The following is an 18,906-nucleotide window of genomic DNA, read 5'->3' as shown; positions in this document are numbered from 1 at the left end:
ATTAATGAAAAAAATAAGAAATGAAAATAAAATGGTGAAAAATGAAATATTGATCCTCCAAATAATAAATAAATAAATAAATAAATAAATGGCACCAAAAATAATAAAACGACGAGAGGAGGCCTAAAGAGAATAAAAATCCAATTGATGAAAAAAAATAAGAAATGAAAATAAAATAGTGAAAAATAAAATATCGACCCTCCAAATCGATTCCAGGAGCGGTAACGAAGCCCCTAAAGGCCCCCCTTTTGTGTCCCCCCCCCCCCACCTCCCAAGGCCGCGCAGCCGCCGCCCGCCCCCGGCGCCGAGGCGGGGCCCGGGCGGAGCCGCTCCGAGCCGAGCCGGGCCGGGCCGGGCCGGGCCGGGCTCCCCGGGCTCATGCAGGGCTCGGCGAGGCGGAGGCCGTTCCCGGCGGCTGCCCCGGGCTCCCCGCAGCCCCCCGGGCCGCTCTACCCCGGCAGGTGAGCGGCGGGGACCGGGGGGGGACGGGGAGAGGGGCGGGGATGGGACCGGGGCTGTTTTAGGGACGCCGGAGCCCCGCACCCCAGCAGCATCCCCCCGCAGCGTGCCCCAACCCCATCCAGCAGCCTCTGGGGGATCCTGAACCCCCCCCAAGCACCCCCAGGACACCCCAGTGTTATCCTGACCCCACACCCGGGTTGGGGTCCCCCCAGCTTCAGGCATCTCCCCCCTGCACCCCAAGCCGGGTTAGGGGACCCCATCTCCCCCCTGCACCTCTCTGGGATCATTATGGGCTCCCCTCTGATACCCCAGCCCCATCCAGCCCCCCCATCCCAGCTCATCCTGGGCTACCTGGGCTCTTATCCCGGGTCCCCCCACCTTATCCTGGATCCCCCCACCTTGTCCTGGATCCCCCCACCTTGTCCCGGGTCCCACCGCCTTCCCCGAGATGCTGCGGTGCCCCAGGGGGTCCCACATCAATGGGGTCTCCAGCCTCGTGCAGGCTCAGCCACGGCTTGCAGAGGGAACCCCAACTTCTCAAGGCTTTGACAGCTTCTCGCCAGCTCCCTGGGGCCGTCCTGGCTCACCCAGGACATCCCAAATTTTACGGGACGCCACCACCCTGCCCACCCCTCGCTGCAGACCCCATGCTCTCGTAGCACAGCTCCTGGCTGCCTGCTCCCCCTCCGCTCTCAGCACCAGGGAAGAGACGAGGGAGCCGGAGGGCTGCTCGATGGAAAAACTTCCTTGGGCTTGGAGCAGCCCCTGCTCTGCAGAGGTAGAGGACAGAAGGATCTCCAGAGAGGAGGATGAAGGTGACAGCGCATCCTGAGCATCCCCGGGCCCCAGCACCAGCGGGCACGGATACTTTTTTAAGCGTTTGGCAGAAGTGCCCCGGGAGTTTAATTTTGCTTTGTCATGCAAAAGTTAAAAATAGGTGCACTTAATTCAGCACTTAAGCTTCTCATCCTGCCTTTATGCTCCCTGCTCAGCTGGGGAGAGCCTTCTTACTGGGATGCGACAGCTTTTACTCGTGCTGCTTTGTCTCCTCCTCTCTTTGGAGCCTCAACTTCGTAAATGTGCCACAGATCTCCGACCATCTGCCAGGACAGCGCAGGTTTTGGGTGGGGACGCAGACCTGGAGCCTGCTCCCTGCCTCCTCAGGGACCTGTTGCATGACCCCAGGTATTTGGGCTGTTTCCCCATCCCTTATCTGCTGCACGTCCGCAGCAGGCGGCGGCAGTGCTGCTGCACAGAGCCAGCAGGGCTCTGATACACCCAAACAGCTCACCCAAAACACTCACTCTTGACAAAAATCTTGAGGAGAGGGAGAAATAATCGTAGTGGTGCAAAACTGGAGCGATCCCCATCCAGAAAGCGGTGGTGCTGGGCTGACACTGTGACTTTTGTCCCCCTCCAGGCATGGAGCTGGCAAGAATGAGGACAACTTCAAGACCTCCCAGTTTCACCTCGATCTCTGGTTCTACTTCACGCTGCAGAACTGGGTGCTGGACTTCGGCCGTCCCATTGCTATGGTGAGCACAGCAGGCTCGCTGCTTTGCTGGCCTCGCGCTCATTTGGGGTGGCCCAGAACTTCCCCTGCAGAGGGGTGAGCTGATTTCTGCACCCAGGGGACAACCCTGGAGGAGCTGTCCTTGAAACGAGGACCACCACGAGGTGTTGGTGTGGGGTTCCAGGCACAGGGAAGGTATCTGGATAACGCAGTTCTGCAGCGCCTGTCCCACAAATTCACATTTTCATGACATAAATATTACCTGGAGAGGTTTCTGCTGCTCTTCCCTGTACCTGGACATCCTGAGCCTGGGGCTGCTGCTGTCCAGCTGGTGCATGGCAGGACAAAAGTGGTCTTTGCCCTCAGTAACGTGAGGTTGCTTTTTCCTGCTGATACCTGAACATGACAGCACCTTAGCAGAGATCCGCTGCTGTCGGATTCCCCGCTGCTTTCTCACTCCCTGGGCCACACAATGTCACAGCCTCAGCTTTTGGCAGCGCTGCAGGAGTGAGGGGTTTAAGTCCAGAGCAAAGATCTTCTCCTTCCCTGTCCTGGAGCTGGTTACAGGGCTGCAGGTGCTTCGAAAGCCAAGCACGGTAACTGGGAGCTGGGTCACGGGGATGTCCTGATGTGCCTTTTTCCCCTCTCCTCAGATAATCCTGCCTTTGGAGTGGTTTCCTCTAAACAAACCGAGTGCTGGAGATTATTTTCACATGGCTTACAACGTTATCACACCCTTTCTTCTGCTAAAGGTAAACCTCAAGGCTTTGGTGGTAACTTTTTAAAATATCACTAGTTGTAAAAGCAGGGCAAGTACCACTGCTTTGTAAAGGCTAAGAATTTCTTAGGAACTTACTGAACAAAGGAGAAGTTACTCACACACTCCTGCTAGTGATTGGTCCTACTGTATACTCGAGGTTTTCTACTCCAGAAAGAATTTATGATGCCAGCTGTTAAGGACTGAAGCAGTACCCACCTTCATACAGCTCACAGACCATCTCCCCACCTCTCTGCATGCTGGAAAAAACATTTTTAACAATTGTCCAGTAGCCAGCCATAGGCAATAGATGAGACAAATCACACAGTCTCTTACTTTTGTGCAGTTTGTTGGCGACGAAGCAGTAGGAGACCAGGCTGGCTGCTCTGCCTGTGTTTTACGGGCTGGAACAAACCTGCTCAGACTGGGTTCTGCACGTTCCCCTGGCAGCTCAGCCTCCTGCCTTTGACAGCAGCACAGATTCGAGGAGAAGGCTGTAGAAATTCAAGCCCAGCAGAAAGCCTTTTGCTCATTACTCCTGCTCCCTGAATACACAAAGCAAGGCACTTGGCTCGGAAACTCCAGATTCAGGAGAATTCAGAGCCCTTCACCTTGGCTGACCTAACGTGTGTCTGTGATGACGTGTGCCCACAACTTAAAAACCTTCCCAGACAGCTGGAGCTGTAGTAGATTTTCTAAATTGCTCAGTGCTTAATTACACTTGCTCTTTGACATCAGAATCATATCTTTAGCTTGATTTTATCTAGCTTCATCTGCCAGCCACCGGATCGTGCAGACCGTTTATGAGGTTAGACTCCAGTATCATTAGAAATCTTTTCATATTAAATACTTAGCAGCCAGAAGATAGGAGAAAGCAATTATAAATGTATTTTAACCTTCATTAGCTGGAAAGTAAATTATGTCCCAAGATGTAAATGCTTCTCTCTCTCTCTCCTGAGTCTGCCTGGGAGGTTTTAAACACCACTGTGGCCGGAAAGAAATATTTAGCACCTGGTCCTCTGGGGGAACCTAATGCTATGAAACTTGGTCAGACCTGTCCGAGCCTGACACAGCTGATTTCTGCAGGCTCAGTACTCTGTCAGGTTAAAACCTGCTGCCTTTGGTGCATTTCTGTTACCTGCTGTCCCCCTGAAGGACACCTCCAGCCTTCTCTTTCCATCAGAGGAGAGCTTCCCCGAGCCTTTTGTTCTCCTCCCCTCTCCCTGAATCCTCTGACGTTCACGCAGCAGTTACAGAGAAAGGGAAAGCTAAGCCTCAAAATTAATTACAAATAAGGAGCTTTTCCCTGTTTATGCAGACGAAGGGCTGCAAAGCTGCTTTGGCAGCACGGGGAGGCAAAGGATCCTCCAGCAGATGCTTGGAGAGGGGCTGGGTCCCAGAGGCTGAAGCACCTTAGCGATGTATTTGGAGACCTTCCCTGCTCTGCAAGCTGAGCAGGGAGCTCCGTGCGGGTTAAGCCACCCCTGTTTCTCTTCCCCAACCGGGCTTGCAAGATCTCGCCGCAGGCTCCCCGGGCTCCACGTCAGCCTCACGTGCCTGCCTCCACCCAGACCCGGGCAGACCACAAGATGGGACAGGGAGAGCTCATCATTAAATCCACCGCTGGTATTCCCAGGGCTGCCTCACCCACAGCCCCGGTGTGTCAGCAGGCAGAGTTTTCTTACGTAGCAGATTGGTTGAAGCCTCTTCTTTAGAGCCAAACACACAGGGAGGGTTGAGTCCAATTCCATTAGGAAGGAAAAGAAAAAAAAAAACACCACCAACTCACCAAGAGGCCTCTGAAAGCGATCCAGCAGAGGTACAAAGGAACAAGTGTCCGTGCTGAGCGCCGTGGGAGTGCTGCTGGAGGTTCTGCTCGCCACTGGAGGGCACAGGGAGGCTTCCAAAGAGGCAAGGAGCTCTAGAAAGCAGCTGCCTTTTTGTTTCTAATTAATCATGGTTTGATCACATCTGGTGGCTGAGCTGCTTTGAGTGCTGCAGTAGAAGTGCCGGGACACTGCTGCAGCCGAAGCCTTGGCTCAGGTGAGGGTGCTGCTTTGCAGAAAGCTTCAGCAAGGCCAAAAATGTGGTTTGTTTGTTGCAAAAAGGAAGAGGAGTGCGTAGTGGAAACTGAAAACCACCCAGGCTGGTAGAAACACGTCTGAGATGTTTTGTAGGGAAAGCAGCTGTGGTCAGGGAAGCGCATTCCCTTGGGGTCGGTCACACTGATCTGCCTGGGGTGGACACATCCAGGCAGGGTGCTGGCAGCTGTGGGCAGCAGCTCACCTCTGCTATGGCAGCGAAACATCTCCGCAGGTCTCAAGGTGACGTTTCCAAGCCCTTGTAAAAGTGGGAGAGGGCAGAGTTTGTCACGGCCTCGCCCCTCTCTGCTCGTGCCTCCTGACTGTTCACCATCTCTGCACTTTCAGCTCATCGAGCGCTCCCCTAAGACCTTGCCACGCTCCATGGTGTACGTCAGCATCATCATGTTCGTCATGGGCGCAAGCATCCACCTGGTTGGGGACTCCGTAAACCATCGCCTGATTTTCAGCGGCTACCAGCACCATCTGTCTGTAAGGGAGAACCCCATCATCAAGAACCTGAAGCCGGAGACACTGGTAAAGAGGACGTTTTAGACAAGCACTTAAAACAAGTATTAATTGCTTGTTCTCGTTTCGCGGTGCTCTGTTCCCTTTTTGCCCTTTTAAATCTGTTTCGTTGCATTGCAGATTGATTCCTTTGAGCTGCTGTACTACTACGATGAATATTTAGGTCACTCGATGTGGTAAGCAATTTCCAGCCTATCTGGTAGCCCCAGCACAATGCAAGGAAAGGCAGGCCAGGGCTCTTTGTAGGTTAATACGTAAAAAATAAAGCACAGCTCATGAGAGCCGGCTAGGAATAATATTCTCACAGCTAGTGTAATTACAGTGGCTCTCTCCCTTGGAAAATTGCCCATTCCTGCTAGGTTTTTTTTTTCTGCCCCTGTCATTCTCACTGATATTTCGAGGATGTGCAGCTTGTTTGACAGCTGTGGGGAGCAGCAGGAGCAGCCCTGCTCTTCTCTTCCCTCAGCCACCTTTCCCAGGCCAGCTACAGTGCCAGGCTGAGGCCGCTGAAGACTTGTTGAGGGTTTTGCTCTGCTGGAGACCAGCTGAAACAGCCTGATTTTGCCCTGTCTCACTGGCCCTGTGCTTGTTCTCCTCCTCCACCACGCAGCCATTTGGTGACCCTGCGGCCAGAGGGCAGGCGCCCTTGTGTCTGCAGTGGCAGAGGCTGCTTGGCCACGCTGCTCCCGTGGTAATTCAGGGACAGATTTCACCACCACAGCAGCAGTGCTGCCCCAGGCTGATCCTACAAGCACCGTGTGCCTGGTTCTGTGTGACTGCGTGCTGCCTCACCCCCAGTGCAAGCACACCCCGTGCTCAAACCTCTGCAGCCCCAGAGCTCTGCCCTTTATCCGCTGCTGGTTATCCTTACACATCCCAGGCAGGGGACAGGGAGATCTCTGCCCTTTTCAGGTTGCTTTGCTGTTCCTCAGGCAGCACGAAGCAAATCCCAAAATTAAAAACAAAACTTCTAGCTTGTTCAGATCCTGGTCCGCATCCTGCTTGCCTGCCGTTCAGCTTTTGGCACATCACAGCTCACCCCACTGCCCTCACGCAGCCTTCTGAGCCCACGAGGGCAACAACCACAAGTGTTGGGCTGAGCACTTGAGCTAAACAGCAAATTCTGGCCTTTCCCATGAGGGCCCCACAAGTCTTGTTACCTTCAGCAGCCCCACACCAGGCTGTTTTCAGCAGCTGTGACGCTGGTTGCACCTTTGCAGCCACCATGGCACAGGAGGGGAGGTAAACCAGGGCTCGGCGCACCGCGGTGCCGCTTTGTGGGGTCACACCACCCACGGGAGCTCTGTCTCTGCTCGCAGGTACATCCCTTTCTTTCTGATCCTGTTCATATATTTCACCGGCTGCTTCACTCCTGTTGAAGATGAGAGCAGGATGCCGGTGGCTGCCTTGCTGCTGATGGGGCCGAGCAGCCTTTATTACTGGTAAGTGGCTTCTGTCGTCTCGGAGAGGTGCGGGATGAAGGGAGCAGCACAGGAGGCTCTGCAGGGTGCAGCAGGAGCTCTCCCAGAGCAGAAGTTGCTGTAGCTCCTCCTATGCAAGCCTGGAAAAATCAAATCTCATTTCAATGGGCAGCCTGTGTAGCCTTTACCAGCTGGGAGAGCTTCAGCACAGATTTTGGGGTGATCTCCTGGTGCCCACAGCACATCCACCTGGTCTCAGGCCATTTGTGGTAACAGGGATGCTCTCACCAGTGGTAAAGAGATTTTACGTAGAGCCCAGGCTGCCTGCCTGATGCTGTTACGCTGCCTCCTTGGCTTGCCCTGCGGGTCCAAATAGCCTTTTGAGAGAGGTCTTATTTATTTCTCATTTTCAGTAGCCTCATCTTCCCAAACTGTTTCCCTGATGGCAGCCAAACAACTTCCCATTCATCTTCAGAGATGATGCTCTCTCTTGCTTGTGGCTTTGCCCCCCCTGCTGAGCCTGTTCTTATACAGTAAATTAATTATTGATAGTCAAAATCATCAGGATGATTTGGTCAGTTCCCAGTTACCCCACTGCACTTCCTTTAAATACATCAGCGTGAGTCTCTGCAATTTGTGTGCTGGTGATTTAAGACGCATTGAGTGCAGTTCCTCTCCTTCCTCCTGGCAGCCCAGCAGCTCCTCAGCAAGGTCTCTGCAAGGAGGCACCCGTTTGCTAACCCCACCTGCCCCTCCACCCACATGGGCTCTCCCAGGAGCTGTCATCCCAAACATCTGGTTTCTTCCGCTCCCGATGAGTTTGCTGCCTCTCCCCCAATTCCTGCTTTAATAAAGGAAAAATATGTAGGATACTTACTGCTAGGAGCTCTTACTGTCAACTACAAACAGCCTGGACAACTACTCGTGGAAAACGTGAATTTTAGGGCTGCCCAAGGCAGCAGCACAGCTCGGCTCACCTGGCTGCAGAGCCCAGCTCCCCACGAAGAGCACTGACGGCTCCTTTTGCTTTGCAGGTATCTCGTGACAGAGGGGCAGATCTTCATCCTCTACATCTTCACTTTCTTCGCCATGATGGCTTTGGTGATGCACCAGAAACGCAAAGGACTCGTCCTGGACAGCAATGGGCTTTTCCTCTTCTACTCGTTCATCATAACGCTGGTCCTCATTGCTGTCTGGGTGATTTGGCTGTGGAATGACAAAATCCTCAGGAAGAAGTACCCTGGCGTGATCTATATTCCTGAGCCATGGGCTTTTTACACCCTGCACATGAACAACCTCCACGCAGGAAAGGAAAGTTTATAAGTTTTGATATTTCTGAGTGATTCAAAGGAAAAAAAAAATAGTTTTTCTAATGTAGAGGCATTTCAAATAAATTCCTTGACTGACGTAGGCGCAAGGCATGTCCTGTGTTACCCAGACCCAGCTAAGGAGGGGAGGTTTCGTACGAGCCCCCAAGCACAAAGGGCTGATCCTGCAGGTCCCCTACGCCCCCCCCGGTAGCATTATTTTCTGTACCCGCTCAATACTCAGGTGATGGAGCTGAGCTCCTCCAACCCCAGCTGAATCCCTGTCATGGTTTATGTCCACAAAGTCTGTACCAAACCCCGGTGTGACAGAACCCACGTGGTTAAAAAATAAAGTTAATAGCAAAACAGACTGAATAAAAACGTTTGATAAAAGCCGAGTGACTTGCCGTACTTGAAGCAGTTGTTCCCTGAGGGGAGAATCTTCATCCCAAGGACTCAAGGACCCGGTGCCTTGGGGTGTAGCAGGCTGGGAAGGATACGGCCGTGCTGCAGCGCTCATTGAAGGCATTATTTAGGGGCAGCGCTCATTGAAGGCATTATTTAGGGGCTGCCGGTGGATCCAGCAGGGCACAGCAGCACCCAGCTGAGCTGGTGGCTCAGTTTTTATTCTTTTCGGACAAAACAGTGAGTTCTGCTCAGCATTTTTATACATAATCCTTGCTTTTTAATACCCTGCATGTCAACCGAGTGCCAGAAGCCTGGCACCACAAGGGGCCATAAGACACAGCGCAGCTACCCGGGCTAGGCCCCACAAGCCAGAGGCTGCTGCCTCCCCCCAAAAAAAAGGTTTTAAACCCAACCAGCTCCTGCAGACCCCCCTCTGCTTCGGCATCTGGGCTCAAATCCTCCTCTCCCGGCCCTGTGTAAGAGCTCGGGGCCCTGCGGGATGCGGCCGGGCAGGGATCAGGCCCGGTAGCCATGGCAGCGGGGTATTTATTACAGCCCTGCCTCGCCACCCAGGGCTGGCGGACTTTAGCCCTTCTGACACCGAAGGCAGCAGCCGCCCGTCCCCACAGCCTGAAACGCACGGAAAGACCCAAAATAATGGTGAGCGAGGGCTTGGGCTGATACAAACCGCACCCCCCTGCGCCCCCCCCTTCCAGATTTTAAAGTTGTGGTGCTGTTCTCTCCCTTTTTTCTCGCTGCAGGCAAAATTTCTGTCACAGGATCAAATTAATGGTAAGTACTTTTTTGTATTTTTTTTTTTTCACCTACAATCATTTCACCTCTGATCAGAGCAAAGAGGGGTGAGGGGACAAACCCTCGCTGCCAGTCCGGGGCAGCGGGGGCTCGGGGCGAGAAATGGGGACTGGCTGTGGGAAGGGGGCCCCTGCCTCGAGCAGGAAGGGTTTGCTACGAGAAACACGGAAGAGAGCTGGAGTAAGAGTATTACTGCAAGTATTACTGCAAAGCTGTTAAGCTGCGGCTCAGCAGCATGGGAGGGGGCAGCCGGGGCCACAGCCCCCATGGGCACCCGGCCCCCACACAGGCACCGAGGATGGGGGTGATGGGGGGGTGTGGAAGAGGCTGGTTTTGGGGTTTTGGGTTCTCCCAGCTCCTCTGCAAACCCCACTGTGCTTTGCATTACCCCTTCCTTCACCTGGCATTTGAAGGTCCAGCTGTCCACCTGCAGGGCAGCACCGGCAGGGACCGATCCCTGCCTCCAGCTCCCCTCCTGCCCCCAGGAACGGGGAGAAAAACGCTTCCTAATGGTCCTGAACTCGGCTGCAGACCAGCCTCCGCTTTCAGACTTCCCTCATTAGACCGAAGGACCCTAATCAGCTCAGTTAGTTGTCAGCCTGGACTTTTAATTACCCTTGGCAGTATATTCTGGGTCCTTTCCCCCCTCCCTTCAACCTTCCCATCCTGTATCTCTGTGAAAGGAGACACCGGAGGCAGACACAATATCCCCGCTGGAACCCGACCAACGCCGCCCCGCAGGCAGCAGGAGCAGGGCTGCAGCTCGAGGTAACCTTACATGGCATAACGGCGAGTTTTGGTTTTTAATTAGAGTTCAAGGAATGCTTCTCCCTGTACGACAAGAAACAGAAAGGCAAGATCAAAGCCAGCGACCTGATGGCCGTGATGCGGTGCCTGGGAGCCAGCCCCACGCCAGGGGAGGTGCAGAGGCACCTTCACCTGCACAAAATCGGTGAGTCCAGGGCAGCCGAGGGAATCAAGCTGGGCTACGGCCAGAAAAAAAAAAAATGATGAGCACATTGAAGTTAAACTATCTGGTCCTGGCAGGGGTTTTTGTTTGGTTGGTTGTTTTTTTTGGGGGGAGGACAGAGGAGGGTGTTAGGGCTGGGTGGGGACTGCAGCACTGAGCCCCTCGTAAAGAATCTGCTCTTTTTTCTTTTTTCTTCCCCCCCCCCCCCCCCAGAGCGAAATGCTGAACTGGATTTCTCCACTTTCCTGAACATAATGTACAGGCAAACGAAGCAGGAGGAGCCCGAGAAGGAAATCCTCACGGCCTTGTCCATGATAGACAGGCAGAAGAGAGGGGTCATCACCGTCTCGGAGCTGAGGGCCAAGCTGACAAACTTGGGAGAAAAGCTCTCTGAGGAAGAAGGTATTTCACCAGACAGAGATGTAGCAGAGACGTAGTGTGTGCTCCTGAGCTGAGAAAAATAGTCCTGCCTGTCTGAAAGCTGCTCCCCTGTGCCAAAATTGGGGCACCAGAAACCCCTACTAGCGGTTTGAGGCAGGCAAGGGGGGCATTTTACCGCAGTTTTACCAAGGTTCTGGGGTTGTGCAGCCCCCGTCAGGCTCCTTGAGGGCCTTCCTGATGGTAAAGGAGATTTGGATTTCATCAGGACAAGGTTTGTCCATCCTGGTGCACCCATCAGCTGAGCCAGCCTTACGGGTGATGTGCCAGCAAGGCACAACGTTGAGCGTTTTCCTCAATTGTTTAACTGGAATAATAGTTTATGCAGCTATTTACATCTGAAAACACTTTCGGAGCTATTATGAGAGCTGAACAAACAGTGAAGACACGGAGGCATTAACCCTAATTAAAGGCATCCCAGCAAGAACCACTATTACACAGAGAAGCTTCGGGAGGCGCGGGGGGGATTTCCCATTACTCTGGGAGTAAATGTGCAGCCCATCCGCCAGCTCCTAACGCAGCACCATAGATCCCACGAAGCAAGCGATGCTTCTTCTCAACAAGAAATTCCCCCTTTGGCTTGACACGCTGAACTCCAGCTTGCTAAGCTGCCATAAATATTTGATGCCAGAGCAGACTCAATTTCATTAGCATCTGCGGCTGTTCAGTAACTACTGGCACATACCTTCATTTACAGGGCTTCCAGAAAAGCTCGCGCTTCGTTTTCCTCTAATGTACTCGTACCAAATGAGAACCGACACGTTTTTCTTCTGTGTTATTTCTCAGTGTTCTGGGAATAATTATTTCCGAATTTATGCCGTTAGAAGCATTCGATTTCCATCAGAATATTCTCTTTGAGAGGATTAGATCTGGAAGCAAGGGATCATTCCTTACCTTCCGTGTCTGCAGCTCCCCGGAGCGCCTTGCTGGTCCCATATCCCTTTATCCATACACCGATACCTGCCTGCAAGTATTTTCTATGCATAATTCCTCATGTGCTTCTTATTTTACTGACGTTTTACTATTTCATGGGAAAATACCTCTTAGTGGTTTAGTTGTTGCAGAAAGGAACGTTTTAAGTCCAATAACTGACATCACCCCCGAGGCATTCCCAACGCCAGCCCGAGGAGCATCGCTGCTGCCAGGCGGTGACCGCAGTTACCGCTTCTCCAGGAATGGGTTTCAGCTGGAGCCACAGCCAAGAGGGGGATGCTTTGCTTTCAAACACAAAGCTGATATTAGAGGTGGCACACAAATCTACTTAAAGCCGGGCATGTAATCTATATAAGCACTTAGTTCAGCTAAACTGAATAGGAATAATTTTGTTACTCAAACCCAACAACCCAACCTACCAAGAGTGGTTATACGCTGATTTGGATTCAATCTGTGGATCTTTTCCATGGGGAAGCCTCAGGAACCGATCTTCAGCTGGTGTGACCCAGCAAGAGCTTCATTACCAGCACCACACTTCACAGGAACTCAGAGAAAATGTCTGCTCCAAATTTTTATTAAAAAGTTAGACACTGACACCAAGATCAAATCAAAATCAATTTGAGCTTAAAACTGGCTGGCACCTGCGAGTGATCCTGGAAACTCACTTTGAAAACCTCTTATTTTGAATATTGAAACATCCATTATATGTACCAAATCTGATCTTTGTATTTTCTTTTGTGCTTTCTTTCAGTTGATGACCTGCTAAAAGAGGCTAAGATTGGACCAAATGGAACAATAAGATATGAAGAATTTGCCCACGCCATTTGTATTCCTACAGTCGACTACTGAAATTCAGGAGATTTGATAAGGGCAGGACCTGAAACTTTTTTCAGTTTTTCCTCCTTACTGCTTGGACTCAGGAATCAGCATTTGCCTTTAAGGATCCCCATTCTGCCTTGCGACTGCACTTACACAGCTTCCCACCCCATTTCCAGAGAAGCTCTGCTGCGAAGTGTGAGCTGATATTTAAATAAACGGGATGTAACATTTCCTTGTGTCAAACGTGTCGTGCTTAAAAAAAAACAACTCTTATTTCAACAAGTGCACTTACGTCCATGGTGTGCCATACAGCTTGGGATTCCCTAGAACAGGAGCAGGTTCCAGCTAACAGCAGGGACACCGTTTCCCTGTAACTGTCCCCACTATGCCCCGTTCATCTCGACACTTGGCCAAAACCTCACCTACCTTGGTGCAGAGCCTCTGGGCACCCCGAGTCCGCCCGCAGGCTGCAGCCTCCTGCCCACGGGAGCTGCTCCAGAGCTTTGGTGCTTCGTAGCAGGGCAAGGGAGCAAGACCCTGGCTCGCTTTGAGTGAATACAATTAGCTTATGAAACAAGGAGTTCATTCAGGATGATTTGTTTCCAAGATGCATCAATAGCTAAATTAGAAATGATCCAGCACCGTGCTTAATACTTCTCTATTAACCAGAACAGCTGATTAACAAATCTGTTCATCTGCAGACAAAATAAAAGCTCAGATGTTCCAGGGATTGATCAGCTCAGAATCGCTTCGGATCACCCCAGAACACACCCGTATGGCAGCAGGCTGGTGCTGCCCTCTCAGGCTGGGTAAACACTACCCAAATAAAAGCAGAAAAGCTAGCAAAAGGGAACCGCACTTCACGTGTACTCACAAAACAAAGCAGCATTGTCAGAGCTGGGAGAGCCAAGCCTGAACCACTCCACGCCACAAAACATTTCCAAGCAAAGCATTCCTGCTCAAGAGGCTCCTCTGCAACTCTGAGCTCACAGAAAGCACCCTGCAAACCCCCCCCTCCCTTTTTTTTTTTTTTTTTAGAGAACACAACATAGCTGAATGCTTTTTATTACATCTAAAGATTTCTACATAAACAGGTAACATTCAATAGGTAAACCATTTTTTCCAATGCATATAATAAATATTTTCACTTGGTACTTTTATACAAACTGACATTGGTCTACTATACATTTTTAAAAGCCATTTACTGGTTTGGCATGCCGTATGGAAACTAAGAGAAAGTTTTAAGGCAATGAATGACAGATTTAAATTCATGGAATTAATGGTAATTTTAATATTCTGCTTATATACATTTTTCCCTTTGTTAATTAAAACAATTAACAGCAGCACTTTCGGGGACCACCAGCAATTTTCCCTTGTTAGAAATCTAAGCTCTGGTTAAAAAAAAAAAAAAAAAGAAAAAAAAAGAAAAACAGTTACACTGACAAAACAAAACCCTTTCTGCAAATATTTAAAGTGTGCTTAAAACCCTGAAATGTTGAACTGCAGCAAAGAATTAACTTCCAGCTTGTTCTCCTCCCAGTCCTTAGCTCTGTGTTAGGAGGCAGCTCCAAGACAGCCCAAGGAAAACCTATCAGGCAGCCCGTCCTTGGAAGGCTTACTCAATCCTTGCCTTACTGAATCCTTGCCGTGGAGAGGGATGGGCAAGCCCAAATCGCTATCTCGCCTTTAACTGTGGACGTACCACGGTGTTTGCAATGCACGCTCTAGGTTATAGCTCAGTGTGTTCTGTTCTTCCCAAAGACACACCAATAATGCCCACGAGAGTGATTGAGAGCTGCTTCCACCCTGCTCTTGGAGCAGCGGCATTTCCCCATGCCACGTGTGGATGTACCTACACACATCACGCAGGCGTGTGCGCACCCCAAACCCTTCTAGTGAAGAATTTGAGGACACGAAGCCACCGGCCCAAGGATTACAGGAGCTTCAGAAGCTACAGCAAAGCCAGCAGTACCGCGAGCCAGGCACGTGCTGGGTCACCTCGCTGCATCTTCAGTTACTGCAAACTAACGGGGATTAACCTCTGGAGATACATTTGCAGGGAACTTCGAGAACTCAGACTGAGACTTCTACCAAGTAATGTTAACTGTGGTCAGAGGCACAGAGAATTATCACCTATAAAGAACACCTTAGCATGAAGTAGGAAAACTCACAAAGCATATGGGATTAATACCACAAAGGAGGACTTGGGAACACTTCTCCCCCTTCTCTGTAGAGCAATGAGGTTAGAAAATGAGTTTGCAGAGAACTGAGCGGCCTTCCTTCCCTTTGGGGGAACTTGTGAGGAAGTGGAAGACATCATCAGTTGACCTCACTTTCCAAAAACTAACACAGGCAGAAAGGTGCCAGAATGGTTCTGTGTTACCATACGCTTGCCACGATTAATTTTATACGTGAATTAACAGGATTTTAATACCATCGTCAAAACTGACGCAAGCTGTTTTTCAGCTCACCTTGAACAATACAGGCAACGGCAACGTTGTGCAATCATCAGCAAAAGCTCTCCAGAATTTCTCTTAGGTGCTCCAGCAGCTGGGGACACGCACGCTCCCAGTTACCCGGATGGCAGTGGGGAAGGACCGGAGTTACTCCAGATTTACAAAAGGTATCATAGCAAAGCATATGCTCTGAAGTTACCAGGTTAGGATTCATGACTAAAATGTATGAGACATATTCCTAATGTAGGTTTAATCACTTCAAAATCAGACTGAGTTTAAAAAATAAGTATTTCCCATTTTCTATCCTTTTATTTATTTTTTAACTGACATTTAATAAATTATAAAACTGGTGTATGGTGAAATATATATATATATATCAGCCAGATATGTATGAAATACACATGCATGGGAAAAACTATTTAACTCACTTTTAACTCACACACACAGATCTATAAATACATATATACACACACATATACATATAAACACAAACATTTGTTTTCAAAATTCAAGTCAACTATTTAGTGGCAGAGGGATGCTGTAAAAACACTAAAAACAATTTTGATGCCACATAATCATGTGAACCTTTCAAATAACCATACAACTGATCATACAGCAATACCTAATGCTACTTGGATTAAAGTTTTTTTTCTTTTTTTTTTTTCTTTTTTTCTTTTTTTTTTTCTTTTTTAAGTAATGCAAGATTTTGAGACAACTTCATAGGCAAAAGGTGGCCCTTGTCAATGCTCAAAGCAACTAGCTGCAGTTTTGGACATTAAAAATTCAGACAACAATCTGCTATTTTTAGTATTCCTTACTCTCTTTCCTGATAAACTTGTTACCTGCACTTTCAACCAGTTAAAAAAATATTTTTCACACCAGAGGAAATATTTACTCTCTCTGACGTGGACTTTGGGACGCAAGAGAATCACCTCCTTCCCTCCCCCCACTCTTACTTTAAAGAATCTCCTGAAAAACTGCATTCCAGCTATTTACACATTTCTCTCTGTAACAAGAATGGATCAGCCCAAATGATCCACCAGTTCTTAAAAAAAGATTTTCCTATGTCATGCACAACCTAAAAAAAAAAAAAAAAAAAACCAGAAAAGAAACCAGGAAGTAAGTGTGGCTCAAAAAGTTCAACATAAACATACTGAAAAACTGGGAAATCAGTAATTGCAAGTCCAAAAAGAGAAAACTGAATATGAAACCCGCTACCCTAAGAGACTTCAATAGGCAGAAATTCATTTAAGTGCAGGGTAGGGCATTTGGGATTAGTTTTTGGTTTAGCAGACTCGCATTGGACACGTAATATCAACGCAATTTTGATGAATGTGAAATCAAGAGACAGTGTACCAAAACCATTACCAGCTGCACAAACCATGCAATAGCGCGTTGGTATTTGTATGTTCTTCCTTTTGTTGAAAAGTTCGCTTTTAAGCAGGAATTTGATCTACGGCAGCTAAAAGTAGGTTTTCCCAGACAGAACGAGATAGGCCTCGCTTCAGTAGGCCGCTTATACACGCATGGCTAACTGGAAAGCACAAGCAGTTCCACAAAGTTAAAACTGACACATGCTTAATATTTTGATTAGGATTTTCAGTTATTTTCAAAGGATTTCATAGCAAGTTATTAGAAACAAAAACCTACAGTCAAATATGTCGATGCTTTTAGTCGGGGCTAGATTCTATAAAAAAATTCTGTCTTGTCCCACATAAGCACAGCCAAGTAATTTCTCAGCCTAAGATTTTATTGAGTCTGGCCCTCGAGAATAATTGGTGCACTAATGAGCTTGCAACATGCCTGATTGAAGCATGGAGTTCCAAAAAAATGTCATCTGAACAGAGGGTCACACAGAACCAGAAGTGACAAAACACAGTCCTGAAAGGCTGTCCTGCAAACAGAGGGAATGGTATGGAACAGTCTGGGTAGGGTTTATTCCACTTCAAGCATAATAAAATTCTGCACTAAAAATGAGATGGGGGAATTAGATTCCACCACCACATATAAATGTCTCTAAGAGGCAAAAAAAAAAAAATACCCTCCTACACGTTTGAACTTCAAAAGTTCAGTTCCTTTCCCATTTATGTAACTGTGAAGAAAAATAATGCCATTTGTGTCCAAACTAAAGGGGAAAAAAAGTAACTCACATGACAAATGCACAGGTGTAAAATCTTCAGCATCCATAAAATTGAACTGAAGTTCCTTCTTTTTTTTTTTTTTTTCTTTTTGTGTTTTTTTGTTATTTTTACCAGTGAGGCCATTTTAGGTTTATATACAAAAGTAAAACTGAAAATATAGTTTTGTTCTCTGTACATGTAAATTTTTTTCCCTAAAAAAGGAAAAAAACTTGTCTATGTTTCTAACATAAAGTAAAATCAAGCACAAAGACTTCCGCTGACAAGTTCATTTGCTCCAAAAATCAGTCCAATGAAATAATGTCTGGTATGATACCAAAGATAGACGCCGTGTCCGTGCTGCTCCTACTTGCAACTGGATGACCATGACTCTCTCGCAGGCTGTTGGAGGAAACAAGACTGCTGTTACTGCCACTATTGCTACCATTTGTGGCTGGCAGAGAACTGCTTCCTCCTGCATTTAGCTGATCGAGAAACATCTGAGATGAAGTATATGGGAAAAAACGAGAGTGTAAGAGTTCTTGATCATCTGATGCGGAAACTGCCGCAGCTGCAGCAGCAAGAAGGGATGTGTTGTAATGCTGGGGGGGAAAAACAACATTTTCAAGTTACATTTCAGACACCATAGTTTTGATTCAGACCAGCACAAGAGAATATACTTGTAAGCTACAGCTCTGACAGCTTCTGGATTTCACACCAGCTCGTCTACTCAACCTTTCTGTAAGGTAAGTGGATCGATGCAGTGAACTTTTACCTCTGCAGCCCCTGATTTCTGAAGCCAAAGAAAAAATTGGAAATACTGGCATTAGCAAGCACAATCACTAGAAATGTAACAGTACTGTAAGACACCCAAACAGAAGTTGTAAGAAGCAGCACTCTTTTACCTCTTCATAAAACTCCTGGTTAGAAAAATTCCCCAAAATTCAAAGAATCATTTTGCCATCCCTTTCCTCCACTCAGAGGTCACCAACCAGAGCTGGTAAAACTATGTGCTAATCACTGCTGGTGGAGGAAAGCGTACTTCAGTGAAAAATACATTTAGAAATAGCACGTTTAGCTCCATCAGAAGGCAGCAAGGGCTGTCTGAAGTTAATCTCTTTGATAGGCAGCCCCCAAAATGCAAGAACTTCAGCTATCAATGATCAGATTTTAAATGCAATTTACCTGTAAGGTGATTTTACTCTTGGTATTTCTCTCCACTTTGATGAAACATCAAGCAGGCTATTTGGCCTTGTTCCCTGACACTCATGCACTGGTATAGTTATGCCAGATTTCTGTAGTACTCATTTCAGAGTAATTCTCATGTCTGTGTTTTTTATTGAATATCAGGATAGTCAAGACAGCTTTTCTGAAATGAAATTCTACTACACAGGCTCTAGTCAGAATTAGCTTTGTTATGGAAGTATCCCTTCTACATTTAATAGGATTCTCCTACTTGAGATGGCAGAACAGGCATGAAGGGATAAAATGGAAGGTGAACTACCCCAGACTCCCCTCTCTTCTTGAAGGCACAGGAGAAAAGCAATCAAATGAGAGGGCTTGCCAACCCAGACTCCCTTTGAGAACGAACCGTTTAGTTCCCAAAACTGGAGGAGAGAGCACCAATCTAGCCTGTTTCAGTAAGCACTTACAAAAAAGTGGCAAATGGAGTGAACAGGCAAATGACCTCAAAAAAAAGGAGCTGCCCTGACTCTCAGAATTGTGTAGAGGACTGTCAAGAGTCCCATTGGTGGGGCCCAGTGCTGTCAGGCAGCAAAAGGCCAGACATAAGGTCTGAAAAATTCAGGAGGTGGCTGGTGCATTGTAGAATGATCCTCAGCCATGGCTGCAGGTCCAGCTGCAGATGACAAGCTTAAAACCCT

The 18,906-nt window shown here is 48.5% G+C and overlaps 3 protein-coding genes across 4 annotated transcripts in view; 2 read left to right on the top strand and 1 right to left on the bottom strand.

The window, feature by feature from the left end:
• The first annotated feature begins 308 nt into the window (after positions 1 to 308).
• CLN6 (CLN6 transmembrane ER protein) lies at positions 309 to 8,179 on the top strand. Its single transcript, XM_084293112.1, has 7 exons — positions 309 to 461; positions 1,883 to 1,997; positions 2,629 to 2,727; positions 5,162 to 5,350; positions 5,462 to 5,517; positions 6,661 to 6,783; positions 7,797 to 8,179. Exons 1-7 carry the CDS (start codon positions 379 to 381, stop codon positions 8,083 to 8,085), a joined length of 954 nt encoding a protein of 317 aa, XP_084149238.1. The 5' UTR covers positions 309 to 378; the 3' UTR covers positions 8,086 to 8,179.
• An 829-nt stretch (positions 8,180 to 9,008) lies between these two features.
• Positions 9,009 to 12,480, top strand: CALML4 (calmodulin like 4; the record flags this gene model as incomplete). Its single annotated transcript, XM_084293551.1, has 5 exons — positions 9,009 to 9,137; positions 9,239 to 9,269; positions 10,102 to 10,242; positions 10,474 to 10,662; positions 12,383 to 12,480. 5 exons carry the CDS (start codon positions 9,009 to 9,011, stop codon positions 12,478 to 12,480), a joined length of 588 nt encoding a protein of 195 aa, XP_084149677.1.
• Positions 12,481 to 13,620: 1,140 nt separating this feature from the next.
• Positions 13,621 to 18,906, bottom strand: part of PIAS1 (protein inhibitor of activated STAT 1) — a 54,475-nt gene continuing 49,189 nt past the window's right edge. The window contains exon 14 of one of the 2 annotated variants that reach the window (XM_084293638.1): positions 13,621 to 17,625. In XM_084293638.1, coding sequence (XP_084149764.1) covers positions 17,329 to 17,625 — 297 coding nt within the window. In that variant the 3' untranslated portion in view covers positions 13,621 to 17,328. The remainder of the gene's footprint in view (positions 17,626 to 18,906) is intronic. The other variant, XM_084293639.1, reaches the window with a different exon arrangement.

Source organism: Netta rufina (genome assembly GCF_964035555.1).
Source record: "Netta rufina genome assembly, chromosome: 11".
Lineage (NCBI taxonomy): Eukaryota > Metazoa > Chordata > Aves > Anseriformes > Anatidae > Netta > Netta rufina.
Note: the sequence above shows the minus strand (reverse complement) of the source record. Positions and strands in the feature narration are given on the sequence as shown.

What these genes read in the sequence shown, in the direction of transcription:
- CLN6 (XM_084293112.1), top strand. Translation starts at nt 379, where the DNA reads ATGCAGGGCTCGGCGAGGCGGAGGCCGTTCCCGGCGGCTGCCCCGGGC. An exon ending in GGGCCGCTCTACCCCGGCAG is followed by an intron (nt 462 to 1,882) that starts GTGAGCGGCGGG and finishes GTCCCCCTCCAG; the next exon opens with GCATGGAGCTGGCAAGAATG. An exon ending in TATTTAGGTCACTCGATGTG is followed by an intron (nt 5,518 to 6,660) that starts GTAAGCAATTTC and finishes CTCTGCTCGCAG; the next exon opens with GTACATCCCTTTCTTTCTGA.